The sequence below is a fragment of the Syngnathus floridae genome, chromosome 6 (assembly GCF_059516105.1).
Source record: "Syngnathus floridae isolate MCC-2025c chromosome 6, RoL_Sflo_1.0, whole genome shotgun sequence".
Classification (NCBI taxonomy): domain Eukaryota; kingdom Metazoa; phylum Chordata; class Actinopteri; order Syngnathiformes; family Syngnathidae; genus Syngnathus; species Syngnathus floridae.
Genome location: NC_142418.1, coordinates 16277501 through 16299603, shown reverse-complemented (window position 1 = coordinate 16299603; position 22103 = coordinate 16277501). Strand labels below are relative to the sequence as shown.

The 22103-nt window shown below is 44.2% G+C and overlaps 1 protein-coding gene across 4 annotated transcripts in view; it reads right to left on the bottom strand.

Annotated features, from left to right (window-relative positions):
- mef2aa (myocyte enhancer factor 2aa) overlaps positions 1-22103 on the bottom strand; it is a 56138-nt gene that overhangs the window by 7558 nt on the left and 26477 nt on the right. For 2 of the 4 annotated variants that reach the window (XM_088377642.1, XM_088377641.1), the window contains exons 2-6: positions 16856-17113; positions 13743-13946; positions 4593-4724; positions 4388-4522; positions 2819-3041 (exon numbers count right to left, since the gene is read on the bottom strand). In XM_088377642.1, coding sequence (XP_088233768.1) covers positions 2819-3041; positions 4388-4522; positions 4593-4724; positions 13743-13946; positions 16856-16909 — 748 coding nt within the window. In that variant the 5' untranslated portion in view covers positions 16910-17113. The remainder of the gene's footprint in view (positions 1-2818; positions 3042-4387; positions 4523-4592; positions 4725-13742; positions 13947-16855; positions 17114-22103) is intronic. The other 2 variants (XM_088377644.1, XM_088377643.1) reach the window with 2 other exon arrangements.

The following is a 22103-nucleotide window of genomic DNA, read 5'->3' as shown; positions in this document are numbered from 1 at the left end:
ACGATGGGGGGAGGAAAAAAGTGTGACTTATCATTCATAAAACACAGTGGATGGGACTTTAAAGCCCCTAAAGTCACTTCGTGAGCCAAGCTACACTATTACATAAAGCTAAGCGGGTTGAAAGAATGAATGGTATCTGGCACCGCATCAACAGATCAGTAACACTTCACCAAGTCGCTGACTTTTGACTTCTATTGTGCGCGTGTGTGTCCGTGTCGGCGAAGAACATAATGGAACAATAGCCGCACGATAAGGACCGGGCGACAATTCCCGTCAAATAAACAGTTATGAAGGCCACAATGGTATCTCACAGCTGCATCAACAGCATGTCCACAAGCAGCTGTCAGCTGGGACTTTGATCACGTCAGAACTGACGGCGCCGTTTAACTGCCGTGCAGATTGGCCACGCTGTGACGAGCGCTGAAAATTTCATAATCTGAGGTTAAATTGATTTTTTTTTTTGGGGGGGGGTCATAAAATCAAAGTCTTCACAAATAGTGATTACTTAATCAAAATTATACTATTTTTCATAGTGTGGATAAATAAAAAATATTGTGGATAAATTATTTAAATAATGGGCATAAAGTAAGAAAGATTATTCATATCAAAATATACTATATTTCATATTTTGTATGAATAAAAAAAAATATTGTGGATACATTTAAATAATGGGGATAAAGTTGCAACCAAATATGATTAAAAAAAGTGTGTGGAAGTTTCAAACTTCCGCCATCTTGAGTCAGACAAGTTGGATGTTCTCGTTTCAACTCGCCTAACCTGAAGCCGCCACGAAGCGGCCGATTGTTTTTCACGGACTCGCTGGCGCTCTACTTGAAAGCTTCGTGGCGGCACCTTTGTCACGACGACAGATGGCCGCGATTTGCTTTTGGCGCCGCTTCTGGGCCATTTATTTAAAAAGGACCTCAACTGTTTAACATTAAATTGTGACCAACTTTTTGTTTGTATTATATTTCTATTTAGGGATTTAAACTTCTTATACGCTATGCAAATAATAAATGCTCTTCTGTGCAATCCCATTAAGTTATTATGTGCACAGTGCATTTGCTTTGGAAGAAAAGTGAGATGCATTCTGCAATCTTTGCACCTCTCTCATTTATTCCAATTTAAGCCTTTTTGTTGTTTATCACTGGCTGGATGGAGATTTATTCATTTACAAGTTTGCAGAAACAATATGGGGTAAATAAGCAAAATTAAGTTGACCATTTTTTTTTTATATTTACTTACATCAATGGGAGTCGCACCCTTGATCTGCTGATTTGCCAAAAGTTTCATTTGAAAACAACGAGGGTGCAATTAGCATGTAATCGTGCAGATTGTTTTGCTCCATTATTGAATGGCACACTGGGGTATTGATATAAAATTAGACGGGAGCCGCAGCAGATGGCGAGCGAGAAAACAAAACAGAGGGAAATGTATTTGTTCCTCGACATTACGCACGGCGGCTTGTGAGACGACATCGTGTAAGAAGTAAAGCATGTTTCCCGGTAATTAAATGAGTCACCATTTCTCAAAACAGGCAAGCTGCTTGAAAGTGGACATTAGGCCAATGAAAATAAAGTGATGGCGAAAAAGGACGAAAATAAAACTACCATCAAAATCAGACTATCATAAAAATCACAAAAGTTGTGCGGGTGAAAATAAAAATAAAATAAAAAAAATAAATAAAAATTAAAATAAAAATAATAAATAAGTCCCCAAAATTGTGCAGCACTTATTTTTACAAACAAGCTGAGGCCCCCATTTGGCGACAGGCGAGCTGAGCGGCAGGGAAGGAGTTAAAATCCCACCTGCCAGTGCCCCTCGCGCAACACATTGCCGCTATGACAGGCTGTCCGGTCATTGTGTACTGAGGACTTAGAGGGATATCATGGCCTGAATACCTCCAGGGTTATGCTGCTCTGGCCATCTTACGGAGCCCTGGCCTGCCTTATAAGGCTTGTGAGGGTAGAAGCACCTGTCAACACGGGGAAGGAAACACCATGGGGGGATTCTGGGGGGAGGTTTAGAGGAAATGCTGCGCTTACTAACCATTTCCAAACTTGCACACGTGTGTCGAACAAGCACATCACATAGCAAAAAAAGCCCCCCCCCCCCTCTCTCAATCCTGAGTCGTCTTGAACCAATCACAGATGGATAAAGCAAGCATCCAGTTTGAGTGCTAAGCAGGAGGTCCGGTGGGCAGAGCTACAGAGAGCATCTAAATCTCTTTGGGAAGGACTTACCCGCTGGGCCCGAGCCCACGCCGCTTGGCTGCCACTGAGAGCAAGCGGGCCACCTAATGAGTGATATGATTAACCATCTGCACAAAAAAGAGCAGCGCATGTGTGGAGGGTTCGAGACGAGACGTGATCATCGTGTCGTGTAGATTTATTTTACGGGTCTGTAAAAGGCAAGGTCTCTCATATCAGTATGCCGCGGAGGGGACAGAACATCCAAGGGAAGGAGACGTATTGGGTTGTTGAATTATGGTAGACTTTACACCAGGGGTTCTCGCCCACTGAGTATTTACCAACTCAAGCATGTGGGCCGGGAGCCCAGAACCTCCTGACTAAACTACCAGAACTTGAGAAAAAAAAAATGCATCATGGAAGGACACTTGTGCTACAAAGTCACGTCGGAACGAGGCATTTCACGCCTTGCCGCGTGCACTCGTAGCCATCTGGACCCACAGCAGTCATCCCAGAATCAGAAGACTCAAAAACAAAAAGCACCTGGCAAGTGCAAAAGTCATTCTACCAAAAAAGTCTGAGAATTGGTGCCACATCGGTTCTTGACGGCGGGGTCGGCATCGACTAACCTGCGCTGGTGGGCCTCTGGGGGCCTCCGCTGGAACCCGCATTCCTATGCAAGGAGGCCTGCGGAGGGGACAGCATCCCGTTGTCGCCGAGAGAGGCCGCGGCCGCGGCCGCCACTAAGCTCTGGCCGCCCAGAGTCACGCCTCCCGACTGGTACATGGCGTTGGGGTGGGATACGGGCACGGCCACATGCATGGAGAAGTTCTGCTGGGGCAACGCTGTAGGCTACGAGAGGGACACCAGCACACACACAAAGCCGGATGATTACACACAAACGCAATCCAAGGCCTGTTGATTATGATCAGTGGTTGTCATGGTATTCGCAACTGAGAGCTGACACAAATTCATGTAACAGCCTGGCACATGTGAAAGGAACAATAAATCGACAAACATTTGCACGGTCATTTACAATTTTGTATCGTCAAGATGTGGATTTAACAAGAATTATACATCAAAACATTTGGTGAGATATATTCAGATAGCCCCAAATGATTCATCTGCTAGCCACTACTGAGTAATTATTTTTTATTTTCATTTTTTTTCCCTTATCCTGCTAGCTTAGCGAATAAAATTTTAAAGGGTGGCAACAAGAAAAAAAATCTGCAGGTCAAAATAAAACCAACGACACTACTTGGGTTAAAAAAAAAAAAAAAAGATGCCTGTAAAAATCACCCAATTTATTGCGCAGTAAAAATTTGCAACTATCGTTAAAAAAAATGGAATATCGTATAAAATAAAAATAATCTTAGCGGTTTGCCAATTTCACAATTTCCAACAAAAAGCCACTAAAAAAAAATCCTTTGAATTGAACATTTGTCCAGCATATGAATCACTTTGGACTATAAACACACTTCAAAAAGTAAATACAGTCGACAGAATTTCAGTGCTGCACAGAACAAAACAGACAAATCTTGGAAACAAAAAAAAATAACATGCATTTCGGCATCACTTTAGCATCGCAGTGTCAGGTTTTGCATTTTATGCGTGCATTTGTCAACATAGCAAAGACGGATCGTGACAGCTACAAGAAAGGTGACGCGTTTAGTGACCACGTGCTTACTGCAAAGCGGCAATGACAACTTCGTGTGTCAGTGATTAAAAACAAAATGAGTGCAGCCTTCATATTGTGGGTCAGTCGGTGCATTATTTGAACTTTGGTTAATGGCAAAAGTGGTGCTCTTCAAGTCATGAACAAAGGCACATGTGATAAGATAACACAAATTCCCCAAAACAAAATGGGAGCTGATGTTTAACCTTCTTGTTTTTTTGCTACACCAGAAAAATATTCATGGGTCAATGTGACGAGCTAATTAAAGAATTTGCAAATATCTTTAAAAAATTTGGTGTGATCTTATCAAGGTGCTCTTACAACTCATTCGCAGCATAAATCAATACAACAATCCAGAAGTGGATGCGTTATTTTTTTGGTTTTATAAAAAGCAAATTCCTGAAAAGAGATTTTGGCCAGGTTAACAAAAAGAGAAAAAATGAACAAAAAAAAAGAGAATTTTTTTGTGGCACACAAAGCCAAGCAAAAAAAAAAAGAATTTTGTCTTTTTTACAGTACTTACGATTTTATGATTTCTCATCATATTATCAAACTCCTCATTAATTTTTTTATACTTTTCTTCAGTGTGAGGAGTGAGGACATACGATGCGTCGGGGTCCGGGCTATCGCAACCTCGGTGTTCTTTCTTGTTTAGCGCCTGCAGTGAACATCAACATAGAGACAGACCATCAACACAAAACAGCAGGGGACAGGAGGAAAGTACTTACACCGCAGCGCTTGTACATTAAATCGCTCTCTTCGCTTAGTTTGCCGAAATGGTCGTCGGGGAGGGGGCTGTGCCCGAAACAGTCGTCGGGATCGGGGCTAGCACAGTCATTATGGCCTTTGTTTCTTAATTTCTGAAAGGAAGATGCACAATTGGGAAATAAACACAAGACAGGACGAGTTATGCCTCTAGTTTTGCAGAACAGAGTGAACAAGGCGTTAATTATATTTTATATATTTTTTAAAATATATATATGTATGCATGAGTACATATATATATATTTTTTTAAAATATATATGTATTTTTTTTAATATATATATAAACGTATGTTTAAAAAAACAAAACACAAAAAAAAATATATATATATATAAATATATATAAATGTGAAAAAAATTAATGTAAAAAAAAAAAAAAAAGTAGTGTGGATACTTTGCACTATACAACAAATAATCCGACAAATCCCAAAAAAATAAAAAGCCGCGTGCTGCACCGCTCCTCATTACGGCTGTGAATAGCGGCGCTAACAAGGCTAGCTGACAGCATGTGACAGCTTGTGATACAGCAGCGGACGTACATCAAAACATGATTTATGGCCACCTCTCAAGGCTCCTTTATCGGACGGCCGCAGGCCCGTCGCGGCGAGCCGCTCGTGCCAGGCGGGCCGCCGGGGGGATCGGGAGGGGGGGGTTGAGGATGTAGGCCTCGTGCGTGTACAGGAAGGTCGCTGACTCCTGTGCGTATCAGGGTCACGGTGAGACCACCCGACACACACTAATGAGACCTCACTCTTGGTTTCTTGTCTCGATCGCTCGGCAGAATGATGAGATGTGTGTGTGAGAGACACGCGGGAAGGATAGGAGCGAGTGTTGTTTTGGGTGAGAATGCGCAAGTTTGGTGCGGGCGGAACGGGGAGGAGCGTCGGAGCACTTGACAGAACCGTGACAGCGGGCCTCATCTTCGCTAACCTCCACGGCGCTCGCCAAAAACTCACTTTTTACATTTCCAAAGATGCCAAGACATGGTTTGCTGAGATTCCTGCAAAATATCGAAAGCATATTTTTTTTAACTGCGTTTCTTTCTGTTCAACTTTAGTCTCCGGCACCTTCAAACACCCAATTTGAGGTCTAACTCAAAAGATACTGCGTAAAGAATAGCCGAGATGTTCCCAGCTCTTCCCGACGAGAACGTCCGCAATGAGAAGACGAAAGAACCGGGCCGCATAATAACCGGGTCTCGCTGAACCGCACGAGCGATCCGACCGAGGCGGGTACAAAAAGCGGTGACATTCCTCCGGTTCTACGACAACGCCTTGCTGCTTCATTTCCTGTTTACCGAGCAAAGGCGCTTTATAGTCACCCCTCCTTTTAAAGGCTTGTGTTTTTCTAGCCGTCCGCTATGCACTTTCTTCGGCCAAAAAGTCTGACGTGAACCTGCGCGTTTAAAACGCCATCCTACTCATTATGGGAATATCTCGGTTGTGTCGGTCCGGGGATCCTCTTTCCTCGCACACGCTCAGGCTTGAGCCTTGTAGGGAGGGCTTGACAGCGAAGGAACAAGATACAAGGACAAGCAGTTGTGCAAAGACATTCAACATCAATCACGCTACCACGCATCTTTGAAAACGTTATATAAAGCCGTGATTCGAGGTGGCGCATATGCGAGACAGCTGCTGAGCATTAGTTCATCAATGAAAGAGTTCCAGTCGAGGCATCCTCGTGCATGTGGGTGACTGACGGCTGCAGGGAAGTGGGGGGGGGAGGCTTGAGTGTGCCTGTAAATCTTTGCCGAATGACTTGGCGTGCTCGCAGTGACCGCCCACAGTTCCCAGTAAATGGATCAGTCAAGCAGCACATGGCCAAACAGGTGTCGCACCTCCCAACACCTGTCAGAACCCGGCACCATCTCAGCTGTGAAGGAGACGTGACCATAGAAGGAACGAGTTGCCGACACCGGAGGCGATCCGACCACCCCCTGAGAGCATCCTGCATCTTACACGCAAAAGCTGCCAATAACAACATGGCGGTCACTGAGCATACCTCCTTTTGCTAGCTCGGCATTTTTTGCAGACATCGAGTGCAACACATGGTGGTCTGGCGTCGCTTAGTGACACCACCTGCTGAGGTCACGTCGATTTCTAATGACATTCCATTCCGCTTTCATTCCACAGTGGCTACGAAACCCAAATTTGTGCCGAAGCAAGAATGCGCTGGATGCTAACCTACACTAGCCCAGTAAAAATCACGACCGTACTGTTATTAAATAGAAAAATCGTGATGCCTTCCACTTCATATTCTAACACATTTTCCTAAATGACCATAAAATGGCCGCCTCAGACCAAAATGGCAGTCTTGTTGTTTTTATTTCTTGATTTCTCCTCATGATGGATGTGCCCATCGAATGTCATTTTGCTCCGTAAACCTCAGTGTTGAATGATTCAAAGCAAACTATATTTCTTTACCCGCTCCTTAAGTGGTCCTTTAAGACCATTAAGGACCTCAAGAGTCCTTTTAGACCATTTCACCCAAGGAACGGCATTTAAGGCAAAGGGAGAAGAGAAGCATCTACCGTTGTGGTTGGATAATAAAAGGTTGTGGAACAGAAAATCAAGTTACAAGCTAGGTCATGGAACTAATTAAGCTTGTAAGTCAAAGTAGCATTAAAAGAAAGTGTTGCGACCACAATCTTTGGCGGGAGGGTCTGCAACTTATGCGATAGCCTTTTTAATTCGGGCATGTGGGAAAAAAAACACTGGCTGATGTTCGGCAGCCTTTAACCCAGCAGAGCCAAGAATTGGCCCCTGGCACGGGAGACTCGTAAAGGTAGCACGCTAATCCTCATGACATCACCATTGTGTCCGGGCGGTTCCGTCTAATGGGCTTATCAAAGGGCTCCTTTGAATGCGAAGGCACTCGGAAATCAGCAGCTCGGGAGGCAGCTGATAGGAGACTTTTATCTTGCCAAGGAACATTGGCATGCTTATATAACACCTTAAGAGACTTTCACTCCAACCATGTTTCAAATTCCCCTCGCGGCGCTGTTGTCCTCACTTTAGGGGAATTAAAAAAAGTTGTTTTTTTTATATAGTCTTTGGGCTACAGCGTATCAAGGCCAATCTTAAGAATTTTTGGCTATTACACAACAACAACAAAATTGCCAGACATCTCGCTCAATCTCGTGGTGCTTACGCATGACTGAGTAGGACTGATATCAGGATATGAGGTTGGAGTCATATCCTTCCTTTCGGCTCACTCTATTGTCTGGATCGTTAGTGGCGAGGAAGGAAGAATGCAAACGTTAAAATGTCATGACTGAAAAAAATGTAAAGATTGTCGTGGAAAGCGAGTGACTACTTCTGTCCAAAGAGTTTTTACATGCTGGGGAGGAGCTAAGTGGAAAAAGGTCAAATTGGCTAACGGCGGCCATTTTGTTATTCCTTGACAATTGCCATTTACTGTACCTGGGTTTGCTCAACGGTTAAAAAGGCAACTGATTTGACAGAGGAGAGGCTACGGCTGCTCTGAGACCGTGGTGACCGATGACTGATGCGACAAAGCTATTAGCTCCCGCAGTCGCCGAGCGTAATCATCGGCCTGAGTATCTCCGGCGTGAGCCGGGAGGGAATTCAACTGCAAATGAAAGACAAACCAATGTCATCAGGAGAATGAGATCAGGGACTGTGTCAGAGAAAAAAAGATAAGATGGTTTACAACCGGGTTGAGTTCCTACAGCGGCGTCACGAGCCGAATTTTGTAAGCCGGAAACGACATTTTTCAATTTCGACCATTTTCCGCCATCTTGCCTCCGCTGGTCATTGAATGGCTCATTAGTTGCCAGGCCCCTTGAAACCGTACCCCCCGCCCTGAACTCCAATCCTTGCTGGCCTCTAAAATATTCATAAGGACAATTAGGAGTTCCGATGAAGTGAATATGGTGAGCCGCTGTTGGGCAGCGAAGAGGGCAGGAAATGCCAGCAGGACGTCTGTTCCGCAACACTCTACACCCTGACCGCAGACCTGAGTCCTCATCAATCTGAAGCAACCTCCGTTTTCTGGCTCCGGTCGGTCCAAGTTGCTGCGGGTGGGGGTGGTGGCGTGGTGCCAGCCAGCCCATCCCAGCGGGCTTTGCTCCGTCCTCGCCCCTGGGCAGGAGGAGGTTGGCGACGCAGCGGGAACACCGGGAGGAGGGGGGCACAAGGGCGAGCGGGTTGTTGCTAACTCAAAAGGCACCGCGGTGTATTTCAGCACCTTGCTGAAGGTCGCCGAAGAACACAAGGGTGGACTCGGGGCTTGCGGTTTAATGATCTTTTAACAGCTTCGCTAACGCTGCCGCCACCCAGCTAGAGCCAATCAAATTAGGTCAGCCCGATCTTGACCTATTTCATGTGGTTCATAACGCGTGGGTTTACGAGCGGGAGACGTTGCGCAATTAATTCCCACCATCCAACACGAGCTGCTTACAGTTACGTTCAAAATCGTACGTGTCCTGCTCTGTAAACAATACGGAACCACAGATAACCATTGTCGCCGCATCCTGTTTGGGGTCGTGGTTGCTATGGAAACTATCCCAGATGAATGCGGGTGTTGGGGCGTCCTGGCCGATCAATCACAGTACAAGAACCAAAAACAATCAGTAAACTGTAACTTGGGGATCCGAAAAATAGTGGTTGTTTTATTTCAAAATCTGGAGTGATTACTTCTCACTTGCTTATCTTTGGTTAAAAAATAAACATTTCCGCGTGAATGAGTCATTTGTTTTTCCTTCTAAAAATAAAAGCTGTATAATCACTGTTATGAAAAAATAGCCCCGCCCCCCCCCCTTTTTTTTTTTTAACAATAATGCATTTGTTTCATTCCAGGGACACATTATTTGTGCAAGATAAATTGTTAATAGAAAATGGAGTGATGGTAGGATAAAAGCAAAAAAAAAATTTCACATCAGACGACTTAGTCCAGGAAATATTCATAAACTTATTACATTTGGTTTACAGACGGCATATTTTCAAAACTGACTTTTCAATTGCCATTTTGATCTGGCGATGTTTTCCACGAATTATATTAGCGACGAGCGATACCGGCTTCATATTTCAAGTCAAAACCGAGCCTACATAAAGTATTTGCGTCACTGCTCCAAGATATTACGATGAAAAAAGATTAAAAGAAAAAAAGCCACTCAGACTCGCCGTGCATCCTTTCATTCTGCACTTTGCAAAGAAAGACCCTCAGTGTGAAATGAGACATATGCGACATAATTGAGCACTGACGTCAATGAAGCATGATGTGTGCCAAAAAAGCAGAAAATCTCTTGGCAGTATCCTGGTAACAAGCATCATAATAGAAAGAGCTGAGACAGAATAACACCAGGTGAGGCACCACTGAGTTAAAAAAAAAAAAAAAAAAAAGTTCACAAAGGAAAGGACGACTGTAACTTAGCAATTGCTCCTTTAGCAGGCCTCTTTGTGGGCTAACCACATGAACAATCCAATGACTGTCTCATTGCCCTCAGATACTAACTACATTGGAGGCTGATGAATTTTTTTTTTTTCCACTCAAAGCCCAAAGGGGAAATGAGACCTTGTCCTATTAAAAGTGACATTAGAAAAAAAAAAACCTCACAAGTTGGCTCATGACAGAACCAAAGCCAAGAGAAAACCCACCAGGCGTCCAAGTCCGACAACCTGTTAAACGACTTAAGCTGCTTTGAGATACAAGTAACGTTTTGAGATACAAGCCTTCATGCGACTGATTTTTTTTTTGCCCCTTTTCATTTTTCTTCCTCGCCATCCGCAACAGCCTCCATTTCCGTTGAGCCACCAGCACTCGGATAATTGATCAATCACACTAATTGAAGAGTCCGGACAGCTAACCCACCGTAGCAGATGTGCCAATTTGCATTCATTAAGCTAGAAATGAGCCTTAATCACTATAGCGCTCAGGTTTTTGATTGACATTCCAAACCTCCGCCCATCACCGCCGCCAATTTTAAATAATATAAAATCAAATAAAAGGCAGCTTAGCGCTTGGAAAGCCAAAATGCAGCTGACATTCTGTAACGGTCAGAATTTACATTTTGCGTTGAATGATTTATAAAAGTCCATTTATAACAAAGAAAAAAAAAAATTGTTGATGGCAAGCTTGATATGGAAGCTAATGGAAGCTGCCTGATAATTATATATTCATTTCCTCCGTCATGTGAGGGGGTTGGCTGGTCTTTCATGAAAGGAGAAAGAATTGTCCATTTCTTCCCAAAGGAACAATGGCCAGGCCTATTTATTATGAAGCAAGATAAGGCAAAAATTTCCCTATGAATGATGGCCGCTTGTTTACGTTCACAATTCATCAGGGGAGAAGACTGACAAGCCAGCCAAGAAATGCAAAAAAATCTTTGAATAACACTGAAGGCCACAACAGATCAGTAAATTAGGGTTTAGGTTTTATTTGATTACATTTTAAAGTGTATTAATTGTAAGAAGCCGATTTAAAAGTTTTCCACGTACGAGCATCCCTCCGTGTCGGCCATGACAGTGTGAGGTTAGAAGTCGAGCGAGGGCAAAATCTCATTACCTCCACACGGGGAGAGAATGAGAGAGAGCGGGTAGGGAGGAGTGAATATTATTAGATTAATGTAATGACTAACTGCAGCATTTTCATTTGTGGCATAAAAAGAATTCAATAAGAAACACAATTGGCGCAGTGGTGTTAAAACCTGTCATGAGGGCTTCCGTGCATTTGGGAGAAAACCCAAAAAAAAAAAAAAAACTGAAAAAATATGTCTTCTGAGAAAACTGCCTCGCTACATAAAAAAACATTCTAAGAACTCCTTCCAAAAAACACTCATCTTGGAGGTCCGTGACTTTTTAACGGTTCGGGTAGCATTCCTTAAAACCCCGACGTGGCTTACCTCGGGTTGGCACACGAACGCATCATCGGTAAAAAAGCAGACTTTTAAAAAACGCCAACAAGGCCCAAAGATGTAAAGATCTTTTCGACAAATATTGGCACGTCAATTTGTGTCGTCATGGGAAGGAAAAAACGCAATCAGCAGGCTAAGTTTGAATAAAAAAAATAATTTACAAACTAAGAGTCTGCCAGCAGTCCAGTCAGCCAAAATGTGTAGCTGATTATTCGTGTGGGGGGAAAAACAAAAACCTCAAAGTCTGGACAAGTGTTGTACAACCGACATCAATCAAGCGGGAAAGGAATTTCCCTTTGTACTGTATTACATTGAAAATGGGCCAAAAAAACACGACAGCCCACTCGACTCCATCCTCAACCCCATCTTTGTTTCTGGTTTGGTGAACGTATCGACGGAGATTTTTCCGTCAGAGTGCCACATGAGAAAGCGTTCATCCGTTATCGCTCGCAAAGGGAAAAAAAAAAAGCCGACTGCTTGGCTTTGGACTCGGAGCCAAATCGGAGACAAAGTCTACGGGTCCTCCGCCGGGTTATCAAAACTGTGAGCCAGACTCTCAACCATCCATCTGTGGAAAACATGGAGGCATGTTCTCCCACGCTGTACGGTTATCTGCGCATGCTAGGCAGGAATGTAACTTCTTTTTTTTTTTTTTTTTCTCAGTTTGTCACCAAAGGATGATCATTTGTGTGAAAAGTCCGGGGACTACGACCCGGCGGCCTTCTTGCTGCAAACAAACAGACACATGATTGTTAACACCGCCCCAAAAAAGAAAAAAAAAGGTTTAACGCAATAAAAAAATTTAGATAAGTGTTCAGGAAAAGTGCTCTCATGTGAGGCTCATTTCTCTGGACAAATTTGGATTCTTGTCGTAATTGCGAGGCGGCTTCCATCTGGCGAGAGGACAAAATTGTCAATCGTCCACCTTTGACAGGGACGAGCAAAACGAGGTTGTGCCTGGGGGATGCTCTGAAGTGGAATGGCGGGGTTTACTTCTGCTCTGCTTCTTCACTTCTGAGCGCCCAACATGTAGCCGGTAGGCAGATGGGGGATGGGAGGGGCGAGGGTGATTTGTCCGGGACAACGCCGCCTTGTTGTTGCCCTTTTGTGAAGCTTCCTTGAGTAGCCCAAAAGAGCTACAATCAGCTATATTTGCTCGTGCACGAGAAATCTTCCTTTGGTGATTGGACCTGACCACCAAAAAGCAGTGATTTGCCCACTTAAGACCACTCAAAGACCCTGAGAATCAAAGATCTTCTATTCAAACAGGATGGACTGATGCGTCCGATTTCGGTCGATGATCGGACGATTGCGGGTTTTACGAGACGGAAGGAAAATCAAACCAAGTTGCGACTGATCTAAAAGTCATACTAGCGTGTGATGGAACTGATGAAACTTTCATCTTCAAGTCAAACCGAAACAAGCACAGAAAAAGACATTTATGGTCACTCTTACGTAAGCAAGGCATGTGCTTATTTATTTTTTATGCAGGTGAGCCCTGGCTTTTTTTTTTTTGCTGCTGGCCCCCGATGAAAGAGGGACTGCACGAGTCTTCCCGGCTTGCCAGAGTGCACTTGGCTGCAGCTCTGCCAAGCAGGTAATTCACAAGCAGCGGCAGTGGCGGCATGAATAAAAGATAATGGGCCACAGCTGACTCTTGTGTGCCACACGTAATGTCTCTAATTTCAGTAAAAGCCGTTCATGAGGTGACAGATTTCCTCCCGATACCCGCTAACTGGCTCAAGAAAATTAGTCCATTTAATACGTTCATATTTTTTCCAATTCCCCATTTTGTCCATCAACTCAGAATAAGATCTCCTTCATTAATGTCCTTTAACTCACAATTTAGCCTTTTGGCAGAGCCTTCTCTGTGCTGGCAGAACGCCACAGCCTGCCATTACACGCCGGGGAAACTTTTAAAAGGCTCAGCGAGCAAATGACGAATTTCTATTCTACTTTACAGCCGCTGAAAACGCACGCTGAGGACATGTCAGCGTCAACTGGGGGACGCTATCTTTCGGGAAACGGTTAGCAGATAGGTTTCCTCCAGCAGTTGGTGGACATGAACTTATCAGGGAGCGCAGACGTGATGTGACCTGTACTGAAGAAGGGAACTTCATGTCTGCTGCATGTCCAAAACAAAGCACTATTAGCCACCTAATGAGGCCTTGAACCCGGAACCGAAATGATTATTCCGCATTTACAGCTACCCGAGAAATAAGTGAGATTATGAAAGGCTCACCTCCACAATGTCCGAGTTGGTTCTGCTCTCGTGTGGCTCGTTGTACTCGGTGTACTTGAGCAACACTTTGTCCATGTCCGTGCTGGCGTACTGGAAGAGTTTGTTGGAGCTGTTGAAAATGATGAGGGCGATCTCGCAGTCGCACAGCACGCTCAACTCGTACGCCTTCTTCATCAGGCCGAACTTTCTCTTTGTGAAGGTGACCTGGTGGAGAAACGGAGCATAGGTTACCGTCGGGTATTCAAATTATTGATGTTGTCCGCTCGAAAGGATGGCGCTGGTCCAAAATGTCTAGTGAAGAGGTCAGGGCAAAGATGCGGAAGTCAGCGAGCTGAGTCAGAAGCGTCCATACATTACTGTAGCCACTGACGCCATATACGGAAAGCTATCTGTGTAGCGCAGCACAAGCTTTGTAACTTGAGCCCTCAGATGGGACATCGGGTCATACATCATTCCAAGTGGTAATGGAACCGCCCCGCCCCAAAAAATGCCCCCCCAAGCAAAGTGACCATGTCCTGAATCTCCGCAGTTCTGTTTTTCTGGACGGTCGGGTCGTTATGTTACACCACACTACATTGTCGTCAAAATTTTTTTTTTATTTAGTTGTAAAGGATGTTTCAGAAACCTGAACTGTTTTAAATTTTGGAAAAATGTATATATCATAATAATAATACTACTAATAATAGAAATGATATATTTATTAAAAAAAAAAAAAAGAATATATTATTATAATAAATATTACATGATAAACCCAAACTATTACCTGTGGCCAATAATCTTTTTTATCTTTACACCAATATCACCCCAAAAAAATTAAATGTTTCAAAATGATCACAGTGAATTAAAGGAATATTTTCTTTCCATATTTCTTTTGTAATTCAGTCTGTCATTCTGATGATGGCCTGAAAGTAGATTACCATATGAAAGCAGACAAGCGGACGTGTGCAAAGACCAATATCGGAACGTCCCACCTTCCACCCCTCGCCCTTCGTACTCACTCGTCTGCCTGTCAGCCTGTCGGTTTGTTTGCTCAACCTAGCGGAACGGGGTTGAGAAGGGGCCAGCTTCGCGGGAAGGGAAAAACGATTAACAAATTGTCCGCTCTTTAGCAGATGAACTGGAAGCGGAAGAGAGGAGTGTCCGTAGATTGGGATTTTTGCTATTCGACAAATCATGAAAAATGCTACAACAGCAACAGTTGTTGCTTCAACACACACACACACAGTTGGTGTGTCACTTAACGGGTCTATCAATGTCATTCCTCGGGCGGAGGCGCCAAACAAGACAAACAAGACATCTGGGGCTGTGATTGCAGCTGTGACTGGGCCATGGCAGAAGACGCCAGAGTTGCTAACACCTTGGAGGGGTGAGGAGCTGGAAGCCTTATTAGAACCTCGTGTCAGTCCCCATGGCAGACATGCCGATTGAGATGCAGAGAGAATTGAGGAGACAAAGGGAGGTCTAGCACCAGCTGGCAGAATGACCTTGGCCCTCTGGCTGCTGTAGTGCGCAGTCTATCGTGGTTGTCGGTCTGGATCATCTCTGCTGGAGACAGCAAAGAGCCCCGAGGATCACCATGTGGACAAATGAGGATGCAAAGGTCTCGTCCTGTGTGGGAATGCCCATGGAACGATGTCCTGAGTTGATCTTGAAGTTAAATAAACACCTTGGAGAACTAAAACTACTCAAATGTGAAGATCAGGTTTTGCCTAACTGAATCTTGAGGCCAAATATAGGTCAGACCTATAGACCAGTTTATAGTCTGGTAGAGACCATCTGGCTCTACTTCTATTTACCACTCACAAAGGTCATAAGGTGAATGAGAAGCATCGCCGATACTGCTGGACGGTCGTTTTCCAGCATTCATTGGCAATCAGGGTGACAATCGGGCTTGATGACTGGTGATCATCTGGACCGTCAAAGTCTTAGCTGCATCATGTCAACGATTGTATTCTACAGCAAGAGTCGTATTGTCCTCACGCATTTTCTGCAGAGTCAGCAAAACCAAGCGAACTGCCGTGTCTGAGCATTCATGATAAAACACTAAAGACTTTGTGGTCAGCTACGGGGACATCAATTGCCTTTCATTACCGTATTTTCCGCACTATAAGGCGCACCGGATTATAAGGCGCACCTTCAATGAATGGCCTATTTTAAAAGTTTGTCCATATATAAGGCGCACCGGATTATAAGGCGCACTTTTGAGAAAATGGGAAGTTTTTAGGTGCTCCTTATAGTGCGGAAAATACGGTAGTTCCCAATCCAATGGGCCATTTTCTTCCTTGTAACTTTGGAGTAGTCCAGGTCGGAATCAAAGAGTTCCTGACCAATCGAGGGTGTTCGGAAGAGAGTTTATCTGTTTGGTATTTTATTTCCGATGGAGTGAATTCTATCCAGCTCGGCGGCGAGGCCAGACTAGAGTGACCGAGGAGAAGGATGCTGTGCGCCCCAATGACCCGCCCTGCTAAATAAGAGGCTGCTGCGGTGCTGCGGCCGCTTCTAATTGCTACCAAACACATTACAGTGAGAGGGTGGGGGTGGGGGGGTAGGCCTACTGCCAAGGCCCCAAGTGGCGGGTGGTGGTCTGACTAACGTTGCCACTCCTGCTGCCTCATCAATTTTTCTGGACGTAATTGCAGGGTGTCAGGGGAAGAGAGTCTGTAAATATGACAAAGAAATGTCACGGTCCTCAGTGAACCGGATAAGACTTGAGGAAGGGACGTCTCTTTACATCAACGCAAACAAAGACAGCTGCTGGACTCTGGATAGAGGTAAGGCGGGAGGGGAAACGATGGAGGGAGGGAGGAAAAAGCATTCTGATGACAGACACACTTTGGAAATCACATCAGCGCCATACCGAGTACATTAAGAGCACCGAGTCCGGGCGGACCTCAGCCAACTGAAGTATTTATGTTTTATCTGACTGGACGATTTACTGGCGATCAGGTCTTGACCCAAAACCCACTTGGACAGACTTCAGGTCACCAGCAACCCTTTAACAATTTTGGAAGAACTTCTTCATACAGGAAGGCCAGAACCGATTGGAACCTCAGAACTAGCAAGGTTCTAACCGCGAGTCCACAGTGCTGGCCAATCAAATTTCAAACATGTACCTGTCTGTTCCTTTCATCCATGATCCTGGTGATCTGTATCTTCTTCCGCCCCATGGCTCTTTGTCCTTTTTCCCGTCTCTCTGACACTTCACCGACAATATTGGACGATCACATACACACACACATACGCGCACACTCACACACACACACTTCACGTCCAACGCTCTCCTAGCACATTTTGCAAGTCCTTTCTTCTGGTATGCACACTTTCGCTGGTCTCCACGCACCATATGCTCTTCAGCAGTCACCCGGCACAATCTAGGAAAAAAAACAAAAAGAGACGAGTGAGCAAGAGAGAGAGAGAGAGAGAGATGGAACACAGTTAACATGACACTCGGTAATGTCTCCTTAGGCACTTCAAAGCACAAATGTCTTCTGTTCTCAATGTCATTCCGAGTATGAAACCCACATGTCCGGGGCCTTAGCCCCTCATGTGAGCTCCAGATGAAGTCAATGAAAGACAGTCAGTGACAGCGGGGGAAGCGTTTGTAAACGGCTACATTGCCATTTTTAAGAAAGAAAAACCAACATCCACAAACAAGTCAGAGGCTAAAAGATGCCAATTATTATTATTATCACATGACTTCCAACCGTCTTTCATTCGGGGTTGTTTATGATTTAATATCAGAAGCTAGCTAGCTAACGCGCGCTTGTGCTAGCATCTACCGCAAGACAGTTTTCGGTGTTAGTCACATTTTCTGATTTTTTAAAATTTTAGATTAACAGTAAGAGAGTATGTTATTATTTCAAGTGTTTAAGCACGTCCACAGAAAGCATTTATGCTCCGCTTGCAAACACAGCGCGGTGACATTATATTGACCTTCCCCAAGCTGACCATGATGCCAACTTTGCTCTTAAGATGATTAAGACAGCGCCCAGTCCCAGGTCGACAAGTCTCCTGGGCTGCAAAGGAGATCACGGAGGTGGGACTATATGAATATATCAATATCTATTTTCATATGAAGGTGTAAACTGACCAACGTTGCCTTGGGAAAATCCATCAGTCTGTCCCGAAAAGAAGAATTATCGCCCCTGCCCTGGAGGTACATTAATCACATATTGCGAGCTGATAAAATTGTCGACATTCGGCCTTTGGGGCGCAAATGTAGAAAGGTTAACAACTGCGTCAATTAGATGCAGTTAGTAGTTGTGAAGCAAGCAAGCCAGAGGCAGAATTGGCAGTGTCAATAAAAATGCGCGTTTTCCGGTGGCACGCAGTCATTACGGTTTACAGATGAGCTGAAATTAACATGTCTGGCTTTCTGGATCGGGCAAAGAGATCACCCAGCCAAGGGGGGGTAGGAAATGTCATGAAAATGTGTGAGCTTGATGTTGATCTCGTACCTATTAAATAGAATTACGATTAAAGCTTTATCAAGACATTAAGTCTGTTTTGGTAGTGCGGTTAGCTAATTTGATAAACCCGACCAAATACATTGAATAAATAATGTTATCTTTCACCAATGACAATGTTTTTTTCTCATAATTTAAATAAATCAATGTTTTTTTCATACATAATCCTACTAAATAAAAACAAATGCAAGAGTGAACGAGAAAAAAAATAATCAATGAATCAATATACTAAACAATTTACTGAACACCTGTTCATGGCAATGATGTTAAATGGACCAAAGAGAGGCTTCAGGTTCTGGTTCTGTGCCCAAGAGCCACTCTTAGCTTTGGGCTAAGTTTTTTTTCCTAGCGTGTGCAATAAATTGAGAGTGTTGCACACCTGCTGTCTGAATTCCCTCTCAGCTTGTCATTTCACATCGGTGTAAGAGAAATGTCATGGCAGCGTCCATTATGCCTCCAGTCTTGAGCTGTCCCGCTGTGACAGCCGAGATAATGATGTGCACATGCTTGCATACTCCATTTGCAGGTACGGCTATTCTCGCATTTGGCATTTGCCGAGATTTCCTTGATCGGCCACCGGGGGGATAATGATTGGTCAATGAAGGGCATCTTACATTTAATTTAAAAGATTTGAGAAAAATAAATCCAGTAGTGTGAATACTGATTCCCACTAACAACCCAGGCTAAACTTAGCCTGAAAAGTGACAGTTTTGAGTCGGATATTTTTTTTTACGAGTACCGAAAAATACTGCTTGGTGGGAACGGGGCCTACAGCAGCAGATTTCTCCCTAAAAATGTGTCCGGAGGTGTGTGTGGGTGCAGTCTGAAGCCGTTCCTGCGAGAGGAAATCATAAGAAGTGTAGCCAGCGAGCCCGGCTCGCGTTACAGTTGGGGGATTCCAACTGCTTATCCTCACAATCCAACGGCGGGCCTCGGGTAGGACAAGATTCCACTTCCTGCCCGTCCACTTCCTGTTATTCTTCGGCACGTCTGCTTGTTCTCCGCAGTCAGAGGCAAAAATCTGGAGAGGAGGGAAGGGAGTGACCACCTCGGGGACACCCTTCCCATCTGAGCGCCGTTGTGATGATTAGTGTGAGACTAAACAACCACAGTGGGGTTCATCTCTGGTGGCTACGCTTCGCCGGCTTATTATGTTTACTGGAAGCTTCATTAAACAGGCTCGGTGACGTGCGCAAGCTTACAATTGGTTGCTGGAGACCTTTCCCTCCATTTTATTTTTTTTTTTTACTTTCCAAAGCTCTCATCTGGTTGGTTACATAAGAATGAATCACAGATATGCATTGGAAACATGCTGGAGGATGAACTATCCCCCCCTTACAAGCGTTTTCTATGAGGAGCCGATACCGCCCACACCTACGGGCAATTTGGAATCTTCCGTGAAAACCGACGTTTAAGTTGCTCATCTCGGACAATTTCGTCTTTGTGAATCGTGAGCCCACCCCCCGCACACACAGTTGTTGTACCTGTAAATGGGGCTGTTGGCCTGAGGGGAGCGGAGGCAAGCAAGCCCTTTCACGCCACACATCGACCCCCCCCCCCCTCCCATTTTGTACGCTTATCTCCCTCTCCAGTGGTGAAAAAGCAGGATTGTGGCCCCTGCAGCATCACTAGTGTTAATGTCTCCTGATGATAATCTGGTGGAGGGGGCTGATCCCTCAACAACAAACAACCGCTCCCCGTGTTTCTTTTCTGACGTGATTTCACTTGACTTTTTGATAACAACGGTTACCACGGCAACTAATGATATAATTAATAAACGCTATTACAAGAGCACAAAGAGCAAAAAAAAAAAAAAAATTATTGAAAAATCTGGAGGTAGAGCTGGACAATATGACCTTTGTCACTTTCCAGAATTTGTGAAACACCCCGCAGATATCTATGTGCGGAAGTTATAAACAAGAGTTTAAATTTAAACACAATTTTAAAAAGTATCTAAAATACTTCCAGGACCTAAAACTTGAAAGTGATAAAAGGTCACGGCGTATCTTCCTCGCTTTACTCGATAAAGTAATATGTATCCACCTCACAGTCGGATTGAGCCGAAAAGAAAAATCAATCAAACGGCGTATAAAAATTTATAGTTGAAAAGGAGAGTGTGACCTAAACCACGACCAAACGGCGGCCGAGCAGACAGACAGCGAGCGAGTGGTTAATCTGCCACCATGACGACGATGGCGGCGGCGGCGGCTCGGCCCGAGTCTCCAATGACCTAGCTGTAATCCCTCACTGAATCAATGCAAGTTCAAACAATCCTTCATGCTGCTCGCACCTAGTGCAAGCTGGGGAACGAGCCAGACGGGAAGCTACTTATCACCTAGCAAATGACATCAAAAGGAAGCCAAAGCCTCACAGGACGTGAGAGAAAATGGTTTCACCGAATGTCACCGATGTCTTAAAAAAAAAAAGCAGATCATTTCCCAAAAAAAAAAAAAACAATCTAAAAACGATGACGGCGAATAACAACCAAATAGGACATAGTACGCTGACAGTGCGAGCGTGCAGACATCTCCATCTCACTCCAGCGCTACTGTCAGGGGAAGGGAGGACTATGCAAGGTGACTTTGACCGAGTGCCCTGGGGTTTCATGAGAAGACGACACCACATTAATTTCATGTCTCTTTTGTAACTGACTTAGTACCACGGAGCAGCGAATTGGACAAAAAGAAAAAAAATGAAACTGACGCGGAAGCTTGAAGGTAAAGGGATGCAGAGGAAGGTTATAATGAATAATGACAATTTAAAAAATTATTTCGCAGACAATTAATTTCAAAAATATGACCAAAAAATGATATATTTAACAATATTTATTCCAGGTAAAAAACTTTATCGATTTATATGAATTTGTCCCGTAGCAGTATTTATTTAACTTTATCTCGGTGTGAAAATCCTTAAAAAAAAAAAAATGGCAGATTTTTTTCGGGGGGGTAAATGTCACGAAATCAAAACTCATAAAACTAACCTCATTACCTAAATCCATGTACACAAGATTGAATTAAACTTTCAATACAACAACAACAACAAAATTTGTACTTTGCAAATATGTCAACAACCATCAGAGTACAAGCAGCGTATTCATAGTCATCTTAATCCGGGGGCTAAAATTAATTTAGAACCCAATTATTTATTTATTTTATTTCATCGTTTGTTCCAGTCACTTACCCCTCCCAACATTCCATATTAAGAAAGACAAATTGCATTTGCCTCAAACTTTTCCGACACACTTCCCCGGTGTCTGCTAACCGGGGTTTCAAGAAATTGAAACTCCGAGTCGGATGTGGAAAAGACGGCTCGACGACGTTAACGTGAGGGAAGGTGGCAGAGGGGAAACGAGACGAAAGAAAGGCAGCATCCCGCACCCGTGCCATCCTACCTCAGCGCGAGTGTGTGTGTGTGTGTGTGTGTGTGTGTGTGTGTGTGTGTGTGTGTGTGGCGGTGTGGTAATATAATTACTGCTGGGACACTTCTATTCCCAATGATCCATTTGCGTCAGTCAGGTTCTCGTGGCCCCGGCCGATGAATGCGTTCTCAGTTTCTCAAGGATAAAGAGATGACCCTCTCCTAACGGTGGGATCCATTTCATGTGGAAGAAGCTCGTCTCCTTCTCGAGGTAAATCCCTGGATGGAAACTTTTTCGCCAACTACAGAATGACGACGTCTTTGATGCCGAGCTACGGTGATGATTTATGGCTCATTAAAAATGAATGCAAATGAGAAGTCAGACACACGGCGGCTAGCGTTTCCCCACTTGCCCCACTTTCTGCCTCTTTTTCAGCAACGCACAAAGCCAAGTCTGAGTTTTCTTCCAAACAAACGCTGGATCATCTCGAATCACTTTAAGTCACAGATCAACATGAAAAATCTTCCGTCGATCCCG